Genomic DNA, 23,380 nt, shown 5'->3' with positions numbered 1-23,380 from the left:
CACAGGAGATGAATTCCTCCTTGGGCGCCAACACACATACACTTATATATGAACTGAGAAACAAGGCTCTAAGTCAATTTCTCCTAAGAGATTAACCACAAACAAATACACAAGGACAGTTCTCCATTCCCTATAGCCAATGACACATTTTAGCTCTCATATTAACACATCATACAGATGTCATATGGGTCTGTAAACAAGCATCTATTTTGATTAATAACAGTTGTTAAAACCCCTAACTAATAAATAACCATCACATTGATACACCAGGATGTCTGCAACAATAACAAGGAGTGCCCATTCTCCCTACCCAATGAATTAAGAATTAAGGTGCAAACCCAGACCCTAACCAAATGATTTTTTTTTTAATTTTTAGTCACACTGACATACAATCAGTTCTTACAGATAAAGCTGCTCTACAGAAGTGAAATGATTCTGAATATTTTAGTGAGAGCACATACTGCTCATAAAAGTTAACTTTATTTACAGGAGCCCTAATGTTTTGCAAAACAAGCACGCTGCCCTAGAAGTATATAATCACAGAGCAAGAAAGGACTTTATATCACTCAATCTAACACCTTCATTTTGAGGTGAGGCAACTGCAATCCAGACATTAATAAATTCGCCGAATCCTAGTCCTCTAAAATCTACAAATTCTTCCACTGCATCATGCATGGATACAATTTTAGATTCCCCAATTCCAAAACTCTGATTCCACTATTAATTTTACAAGATTGAGTTGATGTGTTATAGAAATGATGGTATTAACTCCCATCCCCATACCAATCTTTTTTCCTTTCCACTTCCCTTTTCCACCCCTATCCTCCATTATGATCTACAGAATGAAAAAACAAAACAAAACAAAAAAACCCCAAACCTGACTGCCAGAATTTCAGGCCCTAATCAGGGACAGGGTCCTCAGCCCTTGACTACTGCCTCTGTGTTAAATCAGAGGGTTGTGTGGGGGTTTTTTTGTTGTTTTTAATCCTTCATTCCCTATGCAATAATACCTACTACAAGCGCAGAGGCTGCGGGAAGAGCGGTGCACGCCGTTCCTCCTAGCCCGTGGACTACCGACGCCAGGGAGCCGGGGGCGCCGGGTAGGGTGGTGCCGAGCAGCACGGAGCTGGGGTCGCTGGGGGAATGGGGCTAGCAGGGAGGGGGGCCCGGCGGCACCAGGGAACAGGCCGGGTGGCGGACCGACTCACCTTTACGCAGCTCCCGCTCCCACACGGTGACGATGGGCCGCGAGTGTTTGCGGTGGTGGATGAGCCACAGGGACAAGGTCTGCACGCTCTGCTGCGAGTTGCTCAACTCCGACAGCTTCTTCTCCAGCGCCGCCTCAGAGAAGGCTGACATCCCTCCGACACAGCGTTCACGCAGTCCCACGCGGTGGGGCTGAGGGGAGGAGAGTTTAGCCGCCCGCGCCGCGGCCTCGCCCCCTCACCCCACCCTTCCCCACGCCTTTACCACGGCTGCCGCCACATCCAAGACCGGCTGCAAACCAGCAAGATGGCGTCTGGCCGGCAGTGACGTCAGGGCCCACCCACGCCCCGCCCTCGGAAGAGGCGAGGCCAGGCGGCGGGACCTCTTAGCGAAAGGGCGGGGCCAAAACTGGCACAAGGGAGGCACACGGGGGCGTGCCGCCGGGTTTTTAGCCAGGGGAGGGGTGGGGTTTGCCCAGCCTGCCCCCTTCTAGGGTAAAACTATCTGCTGAAAAAGGAGTGATTGAAAATCTCTACATCGACGTTGTAAATTGGTACAGCCAATTTGGAAGACTATTTGACTATTTGACATTTTAAAATTGCACCTTCCCAGTGACCCTGCAATTTGGCTAATTGCCATCAGTGCCAGGGAAATAGCAGCACGTTTGCACAAGGAACTGTATGCTAGCTGTTCGGTCCGGCTCACTAACCCTAAAGACCTGGGACATTCACAGAAGGTAAATGGCTAGATTAATTGTGATACTGCATATTATAGAATACATGTAGTAGTTTAAAAGATTAATAAATCCAGTGGTGGATTGAAGAATTATTTTAAGTTTCAGAGTGAAAAATAGAGTATAACATTTGTTTTATAAAAGTCTAGATTGTGGCGCACTTGGGTGGCTCAGTCGGTTGAGCCTCAGACTCTTAATTTTGGCTCAGGTCGTGATCTCAGGGTTGTGGGTTTGAGCCACCCCCCCAGTCCCACCCCCGCTGGGCTCCCTGCTCACCGAGGAGCCTGCTTGGGATTCTCTCTCTCTCTCTCTCTGCCTCTCCCCCTGCTCATGCTCGCTCTAAATAAATAAATAAATAAATCAAATCTTTAAAAAATAAAAGTGTATATTATATATGAATTCATAAGTATGTAAATGCATGGCAAAAAGTCTGGAAGAATACCCACTACATCAATAGTGGTGTCAAAGACAGGATCAGAATTGGAGCCCTTAAACTGTGTTTATATTGTTTTCATTTTTTACAAGAATGGGTTCATGTATTTCTTATATAATTAAAAATTAATTTCAGAGATCTCATAATTAATCCAGCATTTTGGGGCGCCTGGGTGGGTCAGTTGGTTAAGCATCTGCCTTCAGCTCAGGTCATGGGTCCCGAGATTGAGTCCCACGTTGGGCTCCCTGCTCAGCAGGGAGTCTCCTCCCTCTCCCTCTGCCCCTCCCTACTGTTCATGTGCACTCTAGGGTGCTTTCTCTCTCTCTCAAATAAATAAAATCTTTTAAAAAAATTATCTAAGGGCATATGCAGTTACAACCAATATTTTGAAAACACAGCAATAAGTAACAATGTCAATAAATATAGATTTAACTGCTTTGTGTGGAAAGCCATGTTACACACATGTAGAGAATACTGTATAAGTCCATAGCAGGAGCAGCCAAATCAGACTGAGGACTAAAACAAACAGAAGAGTTGATGCTTTGCCTGAGTCACTGAGAGCAAAATCTAGCTGGGGAGAGAATATTTAAACTATATAATTATAAATAACACAGATGAGTAGTGTAAGTGCTAAATAAGGCATTCAAATCAGTAAATGAGTACAGGAAGGAACTTTTTACATACATTGAACTGGTTGGGAAAGAAAAGAAGGTGGAATTTACGGTGGTCTTTAAATTTCAGGTAGAATTGAGGTAGAGAAGAAGGGAGTATGAAGAATTGGAATCAAGTGAAAACATAATTTGGGAGATATTTTGTAGCAATTCTGGTGGCTGCAGTGTTCATGGAAGGGAATACTGTTGAAGATACAATGAGGTGTCAGAAGACAGGTAAGTTAAACTCTAAGTTCAGGCTAAAAACTAGACTAAACAGATTGGAAAAACGAAAGGATGTACAACAGGGACAGAAGTGTGAAGAGACAGAAATAGATATTGGAGTGAGAGGAAGAGAGAGGAGAGTTATCTCACCTCTTGAGATATCCTCTGAACCTCGTAGTAACATTAAGAATGGGAATGATGGGGCGCCTGAGTGGCGCAGTTGTTAAGCATCTGCCTTTGGCTCAGGGCGTGATCCTGGCGTTCTGGAATCGAGCCCCACATCAGGCTCCTCCGCTGGGAGCCTGCTTCTTCCTCTCCCACTCCCCCGCTTGTGTTCCCTCTCTCGCTGGCTGTCTCTCCCTGTCAAATAAATAAATAAAATCTTAAAAAAACGAAACTAAAATAAAAATGGGAATGATAAACTATAATTATGATCAAACAAAAAACACATCTGATGCCTACTTGGTGCAAAATTCTTGAACAGTACTTTTCAAAAGATAAGAATTCCTGTGGTTTTTTACTTATCTTTCTTGAAGTTTATATTAATATTTGGAATGCGACAGTATCTATCTTTCTGCTTTCTTTATGAACTCATAGTACTATGACAAAATGCATGGATTTGTCATACATAAGTCATTTGTCACATGTCAAAATGCTGGATTTTTTTAAAAAGATTATTTATTTATTTGAGAGAGAGTATGAGCAGGGGGTGGGGGAGGGGCAGAGGGGGAAGCAGCCTCCCCAGCAAGCAGGGAGCCCAACCTGGGACTCAGTCCCAGGACCCTGAGATCATGACCTGAGCCGAAGGCAAGTGTTTAACCAACTGAGCCACCCAGGCACCCCTGCCCTTAGATAATTATGACTTATTTTCATAATATCATCTGACTACTTCTTGATTTTGTCTTTCCAAATACAGGCCTGAAATTCAGAATAATATATTTTTTTCATAAACTATCTTTGGCTTTCCTAGAATAGCCACTGAGTAACAAAGAGATATGCTCCTTCAACTTAAAAAAAGAAGCCTACTGCAAGAAGAGACTATAGGCTAATATTGCTTATGAATATGGATCCAAAAATCCTGAACGAAAGACTAGCAAACCCAATCCAGCATCCTATTAAGAGGATTATGCATGACCAAGTGGGATTTATCTCGAGAATGCAAGGGTGGTTCAAATACAAAATTCAATCAATATCATACACCATATTAATACAATGAAGGAAAATACTCATGATCATTTCAATTGATGAAAAAAATAATCCAGCACCCTTTCATGTTAAAAAAAAAACCCTCATCAAAATAGGAATAAAAGGAAACTTTCTGAACATAATAAGTGTATGGGAGGGCACCTGGGTGGCTCAGTAGGTTAAGCATCCGTCTTCAGCTCAGGTCATGATCCCAGGGTCCTGGGATCAAGACTTGCATTGGGTTCCATGCTCAGCAAAAAGTCTGCTTCTCCTTCCCCCTTTCCCTGCCGCTCCCCCTGCTTGTGCTCTCTCACTCTGTCAAATAAATAAATAAAATCTTTAAAAAAAAAGTGTATGGGAAAACCCATAGCTAACATTTTACTCAATGATTTAAGGCTGAACGTTTTCCTCCTAAGGTCAGGAACAAGACAAGCGTATGTATTCTTGCCACTTCTATTCAACATTACACTGGAAGTTCTAGCCATAGCAATTAGGTAATAAGAAATGCAAGACATCCAAATTGGAAAGGAGGAGGTAAAATGATCTCTGTTTGCAGAAGACATGATCTTATACATTTAAAAAATCCTAAAAAAAAAATCCTAAGGAATCCACAAAATCACTAGAGCTAATAAGTTAACTCAGCAAAATAACAGGATACTAGATAAATACACAAAAATCAGGTGTAGGTCTCTGTACTAGCAATGAACAATTTGAAAATGGAATCAGTAAAATAATCCCATTTACAATAACATAAAAAATAATGAAATACCCTGGAATAAATGTAACCAAGGAGATTTTCAGGTATACACTGAAAACTGCAAAATATTGTTGAAAGAAATCAAAGACCTAAATAAGTTGTAGACATACCTTGTTCATGGATTGAAAGACTTGTATGGTTAATATGGCAATTATTACCCAAAGTAATCTTCAAAATCAATGCAATCCATGTTAAAATCCCAAAGGCCTTTTGTACAGAAATAGGAAAGCTGATCCTAAAATTCATGTGAATTTGCAAAGGATGGTATATAACAAAAACAATCTTTTTTTTAAAGATTTCATTTATTAATTTGACAGAGACAGAGAGAAAGAGAGTGGAGAGCACAAGCCAGAGGAGTGGGAGAGAGAGAAGCAGGCTCCCCACCGAGCAGGGAGCCCAACGTGGGACTCAATCCCGGGACTCCAGGACCACGACCTGAGCTGAAGGCAGATGCTTACCTGACTGAGCCACCCAGGTGCCCCTAACCAAAACAATCTTTTTTTTTTTTTTTTAAAGATTTTATTTATTTATTCGACAGAGATAGAGACAGCCAGCGAGAGAGGGAACACAAGCAGGGGGAGCGGGAGAGGAAGAAGCAGGCTCATAGCAGAAGAGCCTGATGTGGGGCTCGATCCCATAATGCGGGGATCACGCCCTGAGCCGAAGGCAGACGCCCAACCGCTGTGCCACCCAGGCGCCCCTAACCAAAACAATCTTGAAAAAGAAAAGCAAAGTTGGAGAACTCACAGTTCCTGATTTCAAAACTTACTGCAAAGCTACAGAAATTGAAACAGTGTGGCATATTATTAAGCCATAAAAAGGAATGAAGTAGTAATACATGCTAGAAGATAGATGAACCTCAGAAGCCTTATGCTAAGTGAAAGAAGCCAGACACAAAGGTCACATAGCACATGATTTAATTTATATGGAATGTCCAGAATAGGTAAATCCAAAGATAGAAATGGTTGTTAGGGGCTGGGGGAGGGGGAACAAGGGAGTGACTGTTTAACGGAGATTTTCTTTTGGAGTGATGAAAATAATTTTGGAACTAGATAGAAGTGATGGTTGCAGCACATCATAGATGCACTAAAAGCCACTAAAGTTTACACTTAAGAATAGTTAATTCTAGGGCACCTGGCTGGCTCAGTTGGAAGAGTATGTGACTCATGAGTTTAAGCCCCATGTTGGGTATAGAGATTACAAAAAAAAAAAAAAAAAACTTAAATAAAATAATTAATTCCATGTTATGTGCATCTTACCTCAGTACCAAAAAAAAAAAAAAAAAAAAAAAAAGGAAGCCTAACAGGAATAATTAGGTTTATTTCATATTTTCCAAATTTTAATTAATCTAAAACTGCTTTGAGGGCTTTTATGTTTACCAAACCTAGGATGAAAGAAAATTTACAAACTAAAAGAGTTTAGTCTTTCTAAGTTAAGTTATGTAGAAACTATTAATATAGATATGTTTCAATGATGTACTTCTCAGAATAAAAAAAGCATACTAGGGGCACCTGGCTGGCTCCGTTGGTAGAGCATGTGACTCTTGATCTCGGGGTTGTGACTCAGAGCCTTGCATTGGGCATAGAGATTACTTTAAAAGAAAAGTAAAATAAAAAGAACCATACTAATGTTTATGTACAAAGACTGTACAAAAATAGCCTACAAAAGATTTTACTTATAGGTTTCCAGGTTTAAATATTCCTGTTGGCTGACAGAATGTACAATAGCTTATGAACTAAATTAAAGGCCCTGGAGATTATTTACTATTCTCAGAATAATCATAAATTAATTCCCAATAGAGTATCCTACTCTCCCGTATTCTGATAATGGTACTAAATATGATAAGTTAGGGAAAGCTGTTTAGTCTTATCGCTAATATCATGAACTGCCACTGTCTATACCAGCCACCTAATCTGCTTCTACCTGATCTTAGACCAAGAGCTTTTAAGTTCTGAAGGAAATCAGAGAATAACTTCAATGGGAAGGACGTTAGCAAGTGCTGTTACCAACTTACAGAGCAGTAAAAACCCAAGGTGTTAATCCTTGGACTCAACTCTCCCAATTAGAGAGACACAAGCCACACTCAATTCATTGTGTTCATGGTATTTCTGGAAGCATAACAAATCGCCTTAAAACATGGACTTCAAGCAATAAAAATCATTTTATTTTGCTCAAAAATCTGGGGAATCAACTGGGCTCAGCTAGATAGTTCTCATTCAGAGTCTCACATGAGGTTATAGCCAGACCGTGGCTAGAGTTACCCTGAAGGCTTCATCACTCATATGTTTGGTGTCTAGGCTGGGAAGACTCAGACAATTGGGAGGTGAAACAGCTGGGGCCCCTTAGACCATCTCTCTCTCAATGTCTCTCTCTCTCCTTCCCTCTCTCCTTCCCACTCTCTCTCCACATGGCAGCCTCAGGGTAGGCAGATCCCTTCCATGATTGCTGAAGCCTCCTAGAGTGAGTGTCCCAGGGGCAACTGGAAGTCACACAACATGGCTTCCATCTTATTCTATTAGATGAGAGAGTCACCCCCCCCCCAAGTTTGTGGGGGTAGGGACATAGACTTCACCTCTTGATGGGAGGAGTGCCAACAACTTGCAGACGTGTTTTGAAATCACCATATACTACAAGACTATTCCAGCTAAAGACCCTTATGTGGTGAGTCAGGAATCCTCCAGAAGTAGAAAACTACAGATAGGAAAAGCATCCACCCAAGGTCTTCAAACCAACTTTACAACTGCATGGAGTACGCAGCTCTGACCCAAGACCCACAGAACTAGATCCAAATACCTGGAACCAAAGATTATCATGCTTTAATATGCATTCTATTGCCCGCCCTTTCTTTCTTTCTTTCTTTCTTTCTTTCCTTCTTTCTTTCTTTCTTTCTTTCTTTCTTTCTTTCTTTCTTTCTTTCTTTCTTTCTTTCTTTTCTTTTCCTTCTTTCTTTCTTTCTTTCTTTCTTTCTTTCTTTCTTTCTTTCTTTCTTTCTTTCTTTCTTTCTTTCTTATTCAGTAATCTCTACACTCAATGTGGGGCTTGAAGTCATGACCCCGAGATCAAGAGTCGCATGCTCTACCGACTGAGCCAGCCAGGTGCCCCTGTTCTTTATTTTTTAGTAATTTTTCTTCCTCTCTTTTGATTTAAGATACCTGATACCTCTTGAGCACAATCCCTATAAGTTCCTTTTCTTCATATTTTTCTTTTTATCTTTTTTTTTTTGGAGAGAGAGAGTGTGTATGTGTGCACACGTGCACGTGAACAAGGGGAGGGGCAGAGGGAGAGAGAGAATCTTAAGCAGGCTCCATGACCAGCACAGAGCCTGATGCGTGGCTGGATCTCATGACCCTGAGATCATGACCTGAGCTGCAATCAAGAGCTGGACGCTTTACCGACTGTGCTACCCAGGTGACCCTTCCTAATGATTTTCTTTTCTTTTCTTTTCTTTTCTTTTCTTTTCTTTTCCTTTCTTTCTTTTCTTTTCCTTTCTTTTCTTTTCTTTTCTTTTCTTTTCTTTTCTTTTCTTTTCTTTTCTTTTTTTAAAGATTTTATTTATTTGACAGAGACAACGAGAGAGGGAACACAACCAGGGCAAGTGGGAGAGGGAGAAACAGGCTTCTCATTGAGCAGGGAGCCCCCGATGTGGGGCTCTATCCCAGGACCCCGGGATGGAGCCCCTGACATGAGGCTCTATCCCAGGACCCCGGGATCATGACCTGAGCCAAAGGCAGATGCTCAAGGACTTAGCCACCCAGGCACCTCCTACTGATTTTCTTAATAACATTTTCTTTCCTCTAGCTTACTTTATTGTAAGAATACAGTATACAATACATATAACATATAAAATATATGTCAATCAACTGTTTATGTTGTTGGTAAAGCTCAGTCAACAGGAAGCTAATAGTTTTGGGGGAGTCAAAAGTTATCCATGGATTTTTGACTGTGCAGGGAGTTTGGCACACTTAAACCCTGCCTTGTTCAGGGTTCAGTATACGTAAAACCCAACAGACTTCTCTGAAATCTCTAGTATTACTCAACTATTCCAGAGAACACATAAATTAGGAGATCAGGTACTTTGGCTGATTTTCCCATACGTGTAAAAACTGCCATACAGCCATTGTCGCATCAGATGATTCAACAGCTCATCTTCCAACAAAAGGAACGTGACTTCAGTTCAGTAACAGATGATGTTTTCTAAACAACCTTCCAATCAATGGAATCTTCACAGTGGATCTGAACTTCAGAGGATAATATATCCTGCAGGCTGACTTCATCTGCTCCCTGCTAAAATGGGGAAGTGAGAAAGGAAAAAGATAACCCTGCAAGTGGAGAGCTAGACTGTCGTGTTCCTAACCAAACATCAACCACCCTCACAGGATATAAACAATAATGAGATAAGGCCATTCTGTGACTTTAGCGGAACCAAGCAGAACGGAGGCCACTTTGAAACCACAGAAATTGCTAACATCTTCCTCTTAAAACAAACACAAATGATTACAGGTGCTCTACCAATAATAGCTCTAACCCCACCTTAATCCTTTGGCCTTATAGATAAAAATTATCGAAGATCTACCCACTCACCAAACTGGCCCTGCTTCCTGACAGCACCCAATCCAGAACAGACCGCTGCTTTCCGGAAAACTGCCGCAGAATCAGCCAACACAAGCTCAAACCTTCTGATAAGCCCTTCCCAATTCTTTCCTAAAGACACGCCCCCGGTTTCTCGGATATGTGTTCTTCCTTGCTGCAGCAAATTGAATAAACCTCTTTAGGGGGTGTCTGGCTGGCTTAGTCGGGAGAGCACACCACTCTTGATCTCGGGGTCATGAGCGTGAGCCCCATGTTGTGTGTACAGATTACTTAAAAAAAAAAAGTAAAGAAAGAAAAAGAAAAAGTTACCAAAAAACCCCTAACTTCAACTTTAGGTAGTTCTTGTGGTCTTTCAGCTGGTTAGGTCTCATAAAGGATATACATCAATTAGTGGTTAGCTGTATGGGTAAGAAAACAGGTAATTTCTTCTTTACAATGTATATATTGCAGTATGGGTTGAGTTTTTTACCGCAAGCATGGATCGAGAAAAAGAATAAATATATTTGATTAGGGCCAGAGAAGGACCTCCACTGGCTCCCCTTGCCTGTAAGAAAAAGATCGTATCCTTAGTATGGCATACAAAGTTCTCATGAATTGAGTTCCACTCTTCCCAGCAGCCCCATTTGCATAGCTTCCCTATGTTCTTGAGCCTCTAGCAGTGCCAAACTTCTCTACTTATTTCCTGAATCCTATTCAATTCCATTTTCCACTGCCTTCTATCCACTTAAACACGCAAATAATATCCTTCCTGCAACTGCCTGCCCTTTCCCCAATAAAGAACGTCCTTTTAAAAACTGAATCAACAGGTGAATGTACAAACAAAAAGCAGTGTATACATGCAATGGGATATTGTTCAACAATAAAAAGAAATTAAATCCTGATACATGTTACAACTCAGGTGAACTTTGGAAACACTATGCTGAGTGAAATAAGCCAGACACAAAAGGACAAATACTGTCTGATTCCACTTATGGCAAGTACCTCGAGTAGGCGAATCCATAGACACAAAAACTAGAGTAGAAGTTACCAGGGGCTGGGCAGAGGGAGGAAGGAATGGGGAGTTATTGTCTAATGGGTACGGAATTTCTGTTTGGGGTGATTAAAAAGTTCAGGAAATGGTGGTGATAGTTGTACAACATTGTAAATATACCTGATGCCACTAATATACCCTAAAAAATGGTTAAAATGGTCAATTTTATGGGGTGCCTGGGTGGCTCAGTCAGTTAAGTATCTGACTCTTGATTTTGGCTCAGGTCATGATCCCAGGGTCATGAGATCGAGCCCACCACCCCTGAGTTGGGCTCTGTGCTCAGTGCAGAGTCTGCTTGAGATTCTCTCTCTCCCTCTGTCCCTCCCCCCACTTGTACATGCACTCTCTCTCTCTCTAAATAAAATATTTTTAAATGGTAAATTTTATATAATGCATATTTTACCATAAGAAAAGAAAAAAAACTTGATTTGAATTTTTATTATACAAAATTTCAGGAACATACAAAAATTAAGAGAAAAAATATAATGGACCTCCATGTACCCATCGAGAGTTTCAACAATTATCAACTCCTGGCTGAACTTCTACCCTTTCTCATACCCTTCCTCCACCACACACACATTGAATTATTTTGCGGAAAATTCCAGACATTAGATCATTTCATCAATAAATATTTTAGACTATTCCTCTAAAAGAACTTATTTCTCTACCAAGGAATTCCTATTCTTCCCTCAAAACCCAGCTCAGACACCATCTCCTCTGTAAAGCCTTTCCCCACGTCCCCTAGAGCTAGCAAGACGCATTGCCCCCTGTGGACTCACAACTCTTTGCCCCTCCCTCTACAGCAGGGTTTCTCAACACTGGCACTATTGATATTTTGAGACGGATAATCCTTTGATATGGGGGCTGTCCTGTACATTATAGGATGCTTAGCCTCCACTTCTAGATGCAAGTAGCACCCTCCTCCCCTTTGTGACAACCAAAAATGTTTCCACACATTGCCAAAAGTCCCATGGAGGCAACATTGCCCCCAGTGAGAACAACATCTTCAGAACTGCCCTTAAGAACTACATTGCCTATGCTTCTTTTCATGGATGTCTTCACTTCTAGACTATGAAATCCTAAAGAACACGGAGAGCTTCTTCTTCATCTTAAGGTAGCCAGTGTCTGATTCTTTTTTTTTTTTTTAGATTTATTTATTTATTTGAGAGAGAGAGAGAAAGAGTGGAGGGGGAGGTAGAAGGAGAGGGAAAGAGAGAATCTCAACAGACTGTGTACTGAGCGCAGAGCCCAGCACCAGGGCTCGATCTCACCACCCTGAGATCATGACCCAAGCTGAAACCAAGAGTCAGAAGCTTAACCGACTGTGTCACCCAGGCGCCCTGCCACTGTTGGATTCTTCCCGGGAATTTCATAGAAAGAAAGCTGGGAGGCCACGTGAGCTTTGGCAGATCTTCACAAAACTTCATAGAAATCTAAGGCCATTAGGTCCAGCCTTCCATTCAGTGCCTTAGTTACTTCTACAATATCCTAGTCCATTATTCCTCCAGCCTCTGTTGGAAGTCAAGTTATTGGGATTCATTTTCCTGCAGAGGGGCTCATTCTGTTAAAATTCTTACGGTGAGTGGAAGCTTGTTCACTCTGTTACTTTATGCATTGTCCCAACTCTGCCCTCTGAAATCTTGTAAAATCAATCTTATATGGCAGCCCTTCAGGTATATGAAGGCCACCTTTATTTTCTTTCACTAAATCATTCAAAAATACACATACTTGAACAAGAGAAAAGCCTCACTTCCTGGAAACCCCCCTCAAAGTCACCTAATAAAAATCTGAATGCTTTAGTCCTTCCTAACATCCCTTAACTGAGTCACTTCATGGTTCCCCCTAGTGTACATTCTCCCTCATTGCAACAGCCAAAAACCTATGTTGTTCAACTACTGGTGTGTTCGTCAAGATCTTTGACTGGAGGACATTGACAGATGGAACACCCAATAGGAGCCAGGCGTAGGGAATACAGCAATGAATGAAAACAAACAAAAAATTCTGCCCCTGTAGAGCTTACATGGAGGTAAAGAATGAACCCTGTATGTAAGTGTAAATACGTGGCATGCTAGGGTAAGGGCCATGAGCAAAAGTCATTGGTTGGGGGATGGTGGTAGTAGTGTGTGTTAGAATTTTTATTTGTTTTAATTAATGTTAATTAATTAATTAATGTTAGAATTTTTAAATTGCTTAGCCAGGGCCAGGCAGCTTTTTCAGAGTGTTCCCAGCAGAGGGAACAGCAAACCAGAGGCCCCAGGACAGTATGTTCTAGACAAGTCCTAAGATACTAGGCTGGTTCTCCTTTGCTCAAAGCCTGGCGTTTTATGGTGCAGCCCAGCAAGCTCAGCCTGTTTGCAGACAGTTACCTTGCTACTTCATGCTTCCCCATCCTGCACCACGTACTTCCACTGAACTGAAGAAGAAAAAAAAATTCATAACCAGCTGACTTCACGGAGCTCAGGATATGTGCCTCATCTCTAATAATGGAATCACTTGTTTCAAAGGAGATGGAGAAGAAAAGACACTGGATATCAGATTGGGAAATCTCTTTTAAGACAGGGATGCCCATCTTGAACTCCCAAATTTTTCAGCTTTAGAGACTAATAGGAGTTTAAGCCTCTTCTGTGGCATCAAGTAGCACTGAGACTTTCGTCAAACCAATGAATTTAACCGAACTTCATTTTCTTCATCTGCGACTTGAACCAATCAGGTCTATATTGCAGAGTTGTTGTAAGGATCGAGAGAATTATGCATAAGCCTATACCAGACCTTAATAAATGCTGTCATTTTTACTTCATAACCCTTTCCCATTTGTCAAGTGTTTTCAGCTACGATGAAGTGGAAGTAGAGAGCTTATTTTTTATGGTAACACCATACAGGGAAAAAAGGAAACGTGCCCTTTTGAGTCTGGCTATTTCACTTTGCATAATGTTTTCATTATGGTTCATCATGTTGTAGACAATTATATTTTTGAGTTGAATTTTTTCTCATGAGTGAGAAATTTTGCAGTATATAATTTTTTATATGATAAAAAGTGATTTGACTCTTTTCCTGTGACCCCACAATTCATATCATGTGTGTGTGCCTTTCTCCTTAGCCAAGAACAAGAAATACTTTAGGCTTATTCAAATATTTGTGTCCATTAGGAGCATTTTAAATTATTTTCACATAGATCTTGCACAGATATGTTAAATAAAACTGGTTCTTTAAGTTGACACAGGGAAAAAACCCAATAGTTGAACACAGGTAGCATCATTTCTAAATTACAGTTGTCTTCTCAATTTGTAAAATTTAAGTTGCATTAAAATTCCACAAGGTGGCAGACTGGTTCCATTAAACGGGGCTTACTGTACCGATTTAAATACATTCTAGATATTCCCAGTATTGGTGTCCTCAAATATAAAACAACTTCTTAAGCCAACATAGGGAATCTGTGAAGGTATTTTCTCCCAGAGACAAGTTTACAAATGATGCTTAATTTTATAAATCAGTTCACTAATCTTACCATTAAATTAGTTGTAATAGAAAATTCTATGATAGAATTTTACATTTAAACCAGACTTAAGAAATAATTTATTTACTTACATAATTCTGCCCAAGTGCAAATATCTTTATCCTTGGCTTTAAAGAAAACCCATGGCAGTGGGAATTTAAAGTGGTGCAGTTGTTGCAGAAAAAGGTACAGCAGCTCTCCAAAACATTGAACATCCAAAGATGTGATTCAAAAATTCCACTTCTGGGTATATATGAAAAGAAGTGAAGCAGAGACCCAGACAGGTATTTGTATATCCACATTCATAGCAGCATTATTCACAGTGTCAAAATGTGAAAGCAACCCTTCTATATCAATAAATGAATGGATCGTTAGAATGTGGTATACACACACAGGGGAACAGTATTCAGCCTTAAAAAGGAAGGGAATTCTGACATACTCTGCAACACAGATGAACCTTAAAGACATTATACTAAGTGAAATAAGCCAAACTCAAAAGGACACATACTGCATGATTTCCCTTTACATGGTATATCTGGAATAGTTAACCACATAGAGACAGAAAGTAGGATAGTGGTTACCAGGGGTTGGGGGGAGGGGGACTGGGGAATTACTGTTTAGTGAGTACAGACATTCAGTTTGGGACGATGAAAAAGTTCTGGAGGCGGATGGTGGTGATGACTGCACAACAGTGGGAATGTACTTAATGCCACTGAACCATCCCCATAAAAATGGTTGAAGTGGTACAATTTATGTTATGTATATTTTGTCACAATTTAAAAAAAGACATGGTAAAGAAAATGAAATCCAAATAGAGAAATTTATAAAAAATACTAAAACTCCCATTTTACTGTATGTACTTCCAAAATCTTTAAGCATACATCTGCACCTTTGTGTAAATAAATAACTTGATATTTTAAATTGTATAACTAAATCAAGAGAGAAAGATCTGCCTCCTCCTCGTTTTGGGGGAAAAAAAATGGGGGGGCACCTGCGTGGCTCAGTTGCTGGAGCATGCAACTCTTGATCTCAGAGTTGTAGGCTTGAGCCTACAGCCTACATGTTGGGTGTAGAGATTACTTAAAAATAAAATCTTTACCAAAAAATGTTTAACATACAGGAAACTTCTAAACTTCTTGGAATTCTATGAATTCTAATACACATATAGATTTGTGTAACTACCACAAAAATCAGGCTATAGATGGGTTCTGTTACTTCAAAAAACTCTTTGTGCTACCACCTCAGAGTCACATCTTCCTCCCCCAACACTAACTTCGGGAAACTACTGATCTGTTCTCCTTATCTTACTATCTTTTCTAGAATGTCATGTAAATGGTAAGATCCAATATGTAACCTTCTCTATCTTTCTTTTTCTGCATAGCATAATGCCTTTCATAGTTATGGAAGTGGTTGCCTCTATCAATGGTTCATTCTTTTTAATACTGAGTAGTGTTGCATTGAACAATACACCACGATTGTTTATTCATTCAACTCTTGAGGGACGTTAGGGTGGTTTTCAGTGTCTTGCAGTTATGAGCAGAGCTGCTCTACAGCATTTTGTGTAAATGGAAGTTTCAATTACTCTAGGAAAGATACACAAGAGAGGGATTGCTGGGTCATAACGTAGGTGCATGTTTACTTTCAAAGCAATTGCTAAAGGGTTTCCCATGGTGGCCGTACCAGTTTGTATTACCCACCAGCAGTGTATGAAAGTTCCAGTTGTTCTGTATCTTTGCCAGTAATTGATATTGCCAGTATTTTTTAAAAAGATTTTATTTATTTGAGAGCCAGTATTTTTTAAAAATGTTTTTAAAATTTTAAGTAAACTCTATGCCACATGGGGGGCTCAAACTCACAGCCCTGTGATCAGGAGTCATGTGCTCTATTGACTGAGCCAGCCAGGTGCTCCACCAGTATTTTTTATTTTAGCCATTTTAGTAGGTGAGTAGTGCTATCTCATCATGGTTGTTTTTTTTTTTTTAAGATTTTATTTGTTTGAGAGAGAGAGAAAGAGCATGAGTGGGGGTGAGGGGTGGGGGGTGGCCAGAGGGAGAGGGAAAGGGAGAAGCGGACTCCCCGCTGAGTGCAGAGCCCGACTGGGATCATGACCTGAGCCGAAGTCAGACGCCCACTGACTGAGCCAGCCAGGCGCCCCTCTCATCATGGTTTGTTTTTAAATCGTCTTAAAAAGTTGTGTGCCCTGGATCTTCAAAGGGAATATTTTGATAAGAACTAATTTTTCTTTCTCTCATAGTACTTGTTTTTTAGTCAATTTTCTTTCTTTCGATTTAGTATACAGCATAATGGTTTTATTTCTAGTTTTTCTAGATCTAAGAACCTGGCGTTTCTTAAGCTTTGCCATTAGAAATATGCTATTCCTTTCAAAACTCAGTAAGACCTTCCCCCAAAACAACCAACAACATTTCTAGCCCTGACATGATCTACTAATTTGTGTATGATACTTCCATAGTTGGGAGATATTCAAATATTGCTACCACCCATGATAGAAGGATGTCTACGTGTGGGACACTCTCCCAAGTAGTACCAGAGACATGAGTAAGATAGATTACAGCTTCCCATCCTTCCCAGTGCTGGATGTACATAAATTACTAAATGTAATTTCCTAATGTTATATAGGATCGACTGTGAATCCACCCCAATTTATTTTTGAAAAGTTACAGATTATTTTAACCATCATTGGAAACATGTCACTTGTGCAAAGCCTCTTAATAGCAACATATGTGACACATCACTATTGGAGAACCACTGTTCTATACTATTTCCTTATTTCATGTAGATTATCTAATTTATTGCCATAATTTTGCTCATAACATTATAACTTTTTGACATCCATAGGAGCTATCCCCTCTTTCATTTATAACATTGGAAATTTATGTCATCCCTTTTTTTGCTTGATCAGTATGGCTAGGGAGCTTATCAATTCTATTGATCTTTACAAAGAAACCTCTTTTGATTTTATTGATTTTATCTATTGTTAATTTTCTCTTTTACTGGTTTTTACTTATCAAGGTTTTAATTTGTATTTTCCTAATGATTAATGATGTTGAACATCTTTTCATGTCCTTATTTGCCACCATACATCCTCTTTGGTGAAATATCTGTTAAGTCTTTTACTCACCTTCAAAGCAAATTTTTCTTAGTGTTATTAGAGTTCTTTACATATTCTAGATACAAGAATTTTTTTGAATATGTGACTTGCAAATACTTTTCTTCCAGTCTGTAAGTTTCTCTTTTGCATTCTTATAAACAAAATTTTTCAATTTTGAGGAAGTTCAAATTGTCACTTTATTCTTTTATAGATTGTGCTTTGGTGTCATGTCTAAGAACACTGCTTAACCTCAGGACATGAAGATTTTCTTCTATATTTTCTTCTAAAAGTTTCATGGATTTCTATCTATGACCCATTTGGGGTAAATTTTTGTAAAAGTTGTGAGGTTTAGGTAGATGTTTATTTTTTTGCCCCAAATGTTAATTGTTCCTTAATCATTTGTTGGAAAGACTACTGAATTTATCATTGAATTGTCTTTCTTTCCACCTTTCTAAAAAACAAGTGGCCATCTTTGTGTGGGTCTATTTCTGGACTCTTCTTTTTATTCCATTAATTTATATGTTTGTTTATCCCTTGGCCAATTCCAGAGTCTTGATTATAGTAGGTTTATAGTAAGTTGTAAAGTTAGATGGTATAATTCAATCAACTTTACTCTTTCTCAAAATTCTTTGGTTATTCTAGTTCCTTTGCATTTCTATATAAGTTTTAGAATCAGCTTGTCTACCTGAAATATCCCATTGGAATTTTGACTGAAATGGACTTATTTCTATGTTGAGCTTTCCAATCAATGAACATGCTGTCTTTCTTTTTTATCAGCATTTTGTAGTGTTCAGCATGTTTTGTTAGATTTATAACTAAGAGTTGCATTTTGAGAGGAGCTATTTTAAATTGAATTTTATTTTTAAATTTCAGTTTCTAATTCTTCATTGCCAAAAATAGAGATAGGATTGACTTTTGTTATAGACATTGTGTACTGCAACCTTGCTGAAATTACTTATTAGTTCTAGGAAGTATTTTTGTAGATTCCTTGGGATCATGTCACCTGTGATTAGGAACAATTTAATCTGTTTTTCAATCCATATACATTTTAATTATTTTGTCTTGCCTTATTGTACTGACTAGGATTCCCAGTACGATGTTGAAAATTGGTGGTGAGACTGGACACCCTTGCCTAATACCCAATTTTAGGGGAGAAGCATTTTTCCTTTATTGATAAGGAAAAATATAATTTGCTTTATTGTTTTTTTCTTAATCATGACTCGTTTAACCTTTGCCAAATACCTTTTCTGTATCAATTGATATAATCATGTGGTTTTTTGTTTTTGTTTTTTTTGTAGTTTACTTGTACTATTCTTGTCTGGTTTTGATAACAGAATAATGTTGGCCTTATAAAATAAGTTGGGAAGTGCTCCCTTCTATTTTCTAAGAAAAATCATTTACTGTTTGTACTCTTTAAATATTTGGGAGAATTCACCAATGAAATGATGTCAGCCTGGAAAATTTGTTTTCAGGAGGTTTTAACTTCAAATTCAATTTCTTTAATAGTCATGGTATTATATAGGTTGATTAGTCATCTTGGATGATTTTGGTAATTTGTGGTTTTTGAGGAATTGGTTCATATGCTCTAAGTTACAAATTTTTGTGAATATAGTTTTATCCTTTTATTTTGAACTGAAAATGATAATGCAACATATTAAAATTTGTAGGATGCAGCTAGAGCAGTATTTAGAGGGCAATTTACAAGATTAAATGAAGACGAGAAGATTTCAAATCAATAATCTAAGCTTCTACTTAAATAAGGAAACAAAGAACAAAATAAACCCAAAACTTATAAAAATAAGTACAGAAATCAATGCAATTGAAAAGATAACAGAGACATCAATGAATCCAAAAAGTGTATTCTTTGTGAAAATCACTGACTGATAAACCTTTAGTTAGACTGATCAAGAAGAAAAGAGAAAAAAGACACATTACCAATAACAGAAATGGTATCATTACATAACCTACTGCTGTTATTAGTAGGATAAGCAAATACTATGGACAGCTCTATGCCTATAAATTTTGTGAGTTAGATGAAATGGACTAATTCCTTGAAAGACACAAAATACCAAAACTCAATCAAGATGAAATATATAATCTGAATATTCTTATATCTATTAAAGAAATTGAATACAGAGATTAAAAATTCCAGGCTCAGATTATTTAAGCAGTGAATTCTAACAAATATTTAAGGAATAAATACCAATACCATTTCTACACAACCACTTCCAGAAAATAATAGAGGAGAAAACTTTCCTACTCATTTTGTGCAGCCAGCATTATTCTGACACTAACATCAGACAAGGACAGTGCAAGAAAACTAAAGACCAATATCTATCATGAACAAATATAGAAACAAAAATACTCAATAAAATATTTGCATATTGAATCTAGCAATACACAAATAACATATCATGTACATGGGATTTATTTTAAGGATGCAAGGCTGGTTCACCATTTAAAATTAATTAATGTAATCTACCTTATTAAAACCACATGATCATATCAATTGATATCAAAAAAGCATTTGACAAAATTCAACATTAATTCATAAAAATTCTTAGCAAACTAGAAGGGATTTCCTCAATCTGATAAAGGGAATGTATAAAAAATTACAACTAACACTATATCTAATGGTAAACACAGAATGCCTTCCCACTAAGATCTGAACAGAGCAAAAATGTCCGTTTCCACCATTCCTATTCAACACCACACAGGAAGTCCTAGCCAGTGTAATAATAAAAGGAAAAGAAATATTAGGCATACAGATTAGAAAGGAATAAAGTGACCTCTTCTCATAGATGGTATTATATAGAAAATCCCACACTCTTTACAAAGATGTCTTAGAACAGGGGAGCCTGGCTGGCTTGGTTGGTGGAGCATGCAACTCTTGATCTTGGGGCTGTGAGTTTGAGACCCACTGAAAAATAAAAAAATCCTAAAAAAAAATTTCTTAGAATAAATGAGTTTAGCAAGGTTGCAGGATATAAGGTTAACACCCAGAAATCGATTTTATTTCTGTATATTAGGAAATAAATTGGAAATTAAAATAAAAAACCAGAATGATTTATAATGGCACCAAAAATGTGAAATACTTAGGTATAAATCTAACAAAATGTGTGGAGGATTATGCAAGCTAAATGCTATGCACTGATGAAAGAAAATTTTAAGGACTTAAATAAGTGGATAAATAAATACTGCTGTTCACTGATTAGAAGATTCAATATTATTAAGCTGTCAACTCTTCCCAACTTTATCTATAGTTTTAACCTGATCCTAATCAAAATCCAAGCACAATATTTTTGGATATTGAAAAAGTGATTCTCAAATCTTTATGGGAAAACAAGGACTAGAATATCCTAAACATTCTTTTTCATCCTAAATATTTTTGAAAAAAGTAAGCAAAATTGGAGATCTCACGATTTCAAGACTTGCTGATTTCAAACTTATAAAAATTCGGGGGTGCTTGTCTGGTTCAGTCAGAGGAGGATAAGACTCTTGATTTTGTGAGTTCAAGGCCCACGTTGGGTGTAGAGATTACGTAAATATATAAACTTTAAAAAATTCAGTAATCAAGACAGAATAGAAACTTCAGTAATAGATTCAAATAAATACAGCCAGAAAGTTACAGTAGGCAAACAGTGTGGTACCGCATAAAGACAGATGGGCAGACCAACGGAATAGAATAGAGCCCGGACACAAACCCTTGCATATATGGTCAAATGATTTTCAACAAGGCTCAAGATTGCTCAGTGGGGAAAGGACACTCTTTTCAACAATGATGCTAGAAAAACTGGATATCTACATCCAAAAGAATGAAGTTGTACCCTTACCTAACGCCATATACAAAAATTAACTCGATCAAAGAAATGAGAGCTAAAACTATAAAACTCTTAAAAAAAAGCACAGAGGAAAAGCCTTGTGACACTGGATTTGGCAATGATTTCCTAGATACGCCACCAAAGGTACAGACAACAAAAGAAAAAATTGACAAACTGAACTTTAAATTGAAAATTTTTGTAGGACATTGTAGGACAATATTACGAGTAAAAAACCCACAGAATGGGGGACAGTATTTGTAAATTACATTTCTGATAAGGAGTTAATATCCATAATATGTGAAAAATTCCTACAACTCAATAAGAACAAAAACCAAACAACCTGATTAAAACAGGGGCAAAGAGCTTGAACAGACAATTCTCCAAAGAAGATTAACAAATGGCCAAAAAGCCACAAGATGCTCATGATTAGTCATTAGAGAAATGCAAGTCAAAACTACGAGACACCACTTCACACCCATTAGGATGGCTATTAGCAACAACTAAGAAACAAACAGAATAGAAGACAAACGTTGGTGACGATGTGGAGAAATTGGAACTCTTGTACCTTGATAGTTGGAATAGTGAAATAGTGCATCACTGTGGGAAGTGGTACGGCAGTTCCTCGAAAATTAAACCTCGAATTCCCACACCATCTAGCAATTCCACTTCTGGGTGTATACTCCCAAAGAAATGAAAGTTAGGAAAACAAGATTATTTGTACCCCTGTTCCTAGCAACATATTTGCAACAGCCAAAAGGTGGAAACAACTCAAATGTCCATTGATGGATAAATGGATTAACGAAATGTGGTATATACATGCAATGAAGTATAGCCTTAAAAAGGAAGGAAATTCTGGCACATGCTACAGCATGGATGAAACTTGAAGACATACTAAGTGAAATAAGCTAGACTCAAAAGGACAGATCTTATGATTTCACTTACATGGTATAGAATAGTCAGATACATAGAGACAAAAAATTGGACAGTGGTTACCAGGGGCTGGAGGGAGGATGGAGAATTACTGTTTAAAAAGTACAGACATTCAGTATGGGATGATGAAAGACAGATGGTGGCGATGGCTGCACAACATGTGAAGGTATGGAACGCCACTGAACTGTACCTTTAAAAATGGTTAAAATAGTACATTTTATGTTATGTATATTTTACCACAATTTTTTTTACAAGGAAAAAATCTTTCTAGTTATCAATAACACAGTGCTTATGATGATGGCTAAGAAATAGTAATTTGCTACCTCCTTTGATTTTCATTACACTTAAGTGGGAAGTTCAAACTCTACTGTTTTTGGAATTGTAGTTTCTCTTTTTCTGGACTATGTTAGTTCCTCCCTCTCTGCACATTTCCCCTCCCCTCCTCTGCTCATTCTTAAGCCCTTGACTTCATAGGGTGGGGATACCACAAAGGAGATAAGTTTTTAAAGGACTTCCTGAACTCTAAAAAATTTCTTATACTTTTAATATGCTAAAATGTTTTCCTTAATCCCAAATTATTCAATTTTTTTTTTTTAGATTTTATTTATTTATTTTGACAGAGAGACAGCCAGTGAGAGAGGGAACACAGCAGGAGAGTGGGAGAGGAAGAAGCAGGCTCGCACTGGAGGAGCCCGATGTGGGACTCGATCCGGGAACGCTGGGATCACGCCCTGAGCCGAAGGCAGCAGGTTAACAACTGCGCTACCCAGGCACCCCCGGAATTATTCAATTTTTGATTCAGTTATGATCTTAAGTTTTTTTTTCTCTTTAATCGGCTAACATAGTATATTACAGTAATAGGTTTTCTGATAAACCATGCTTCCATTCCTAGGATCGCCTTACCTGATTATATTATATACTGAGTTTGATTTTCTATTTAGGATTCTTGTATCTGTATTCACTTTTGCTTTTCCTACATGATCCTGTGAGGTTTTGGGAGGGTCTGAAATTTTACCCCATTTAGAAGCTGCAAGTTAGCCAGTTACGTTTCATGGATAATGGCTGAAGACATGAGACTCCTGGGACACGAAGGACTGGATTGCTCACACGAGAGCAAGCAGCACGAGCATTTGCATTAGTACCTCTGGATGCTTATCCCACAATAGCAAAGTGAAAGGTCTCAGGTGAATGTTGCACATGCTGTGAATTTGTGCAGCA

General features: G+C 38.5%; 1 protein-coding gene across 3 annotated transcripts in view; it reads right to left on the bottom strand.

Annotated features, from left to right (window-relative positions):
• Window positions 1–1,534, bottom strand: part of RPRD1A (regulation of nuclear pre-mRNA domain containing 1A) — a 72,672-nt gene extending 71,138 nt beyond the window's left edge. For 2 of the 3 annotated variants that reach the window (XM_044382954.3, XM_026496202.3), the window contains exon 1: window positions 1,209–1,522. In XM_044382954.3, the coding sequence (XP_044238889.1) occupies window positions 1,209–1,359 (151 nt within the window). In that variant the 5' untranslated portion in view covers window positions 1,360–1,522. Of the gene's footprint in view, window positions 1–1,208 lie in introns of all 3 variants that reach the window. The other variant, XM_044382953.3, reaches the window with a different exon arrangement.
• Between the last annotated feature and the right edge of the window lie 21,846 nt (window positions 1,535–23,380).

This window comes from Ursus arctos, unplaced genomic scaffold (genome assembly GCF_023065955.2).
Source record: "Ursus arctos isolate Adak ecotype North America unplaced genomic scaffold, UrsArc2.0 scaffold_17, whole genome shotgun sequence".
Classification (NCBI taxonomy): domain Eukaryota; kingdom Metazoa; phylum Chordata; class Mammalia; order Carnivora; family Ursidae; genus Ursus; species Ursus arctos.
The sequence above is the reverse complement of the archived record's forward strand: the minus strand, read 5'-3'. Positions and strand labels throughout refer to the sequence as shown.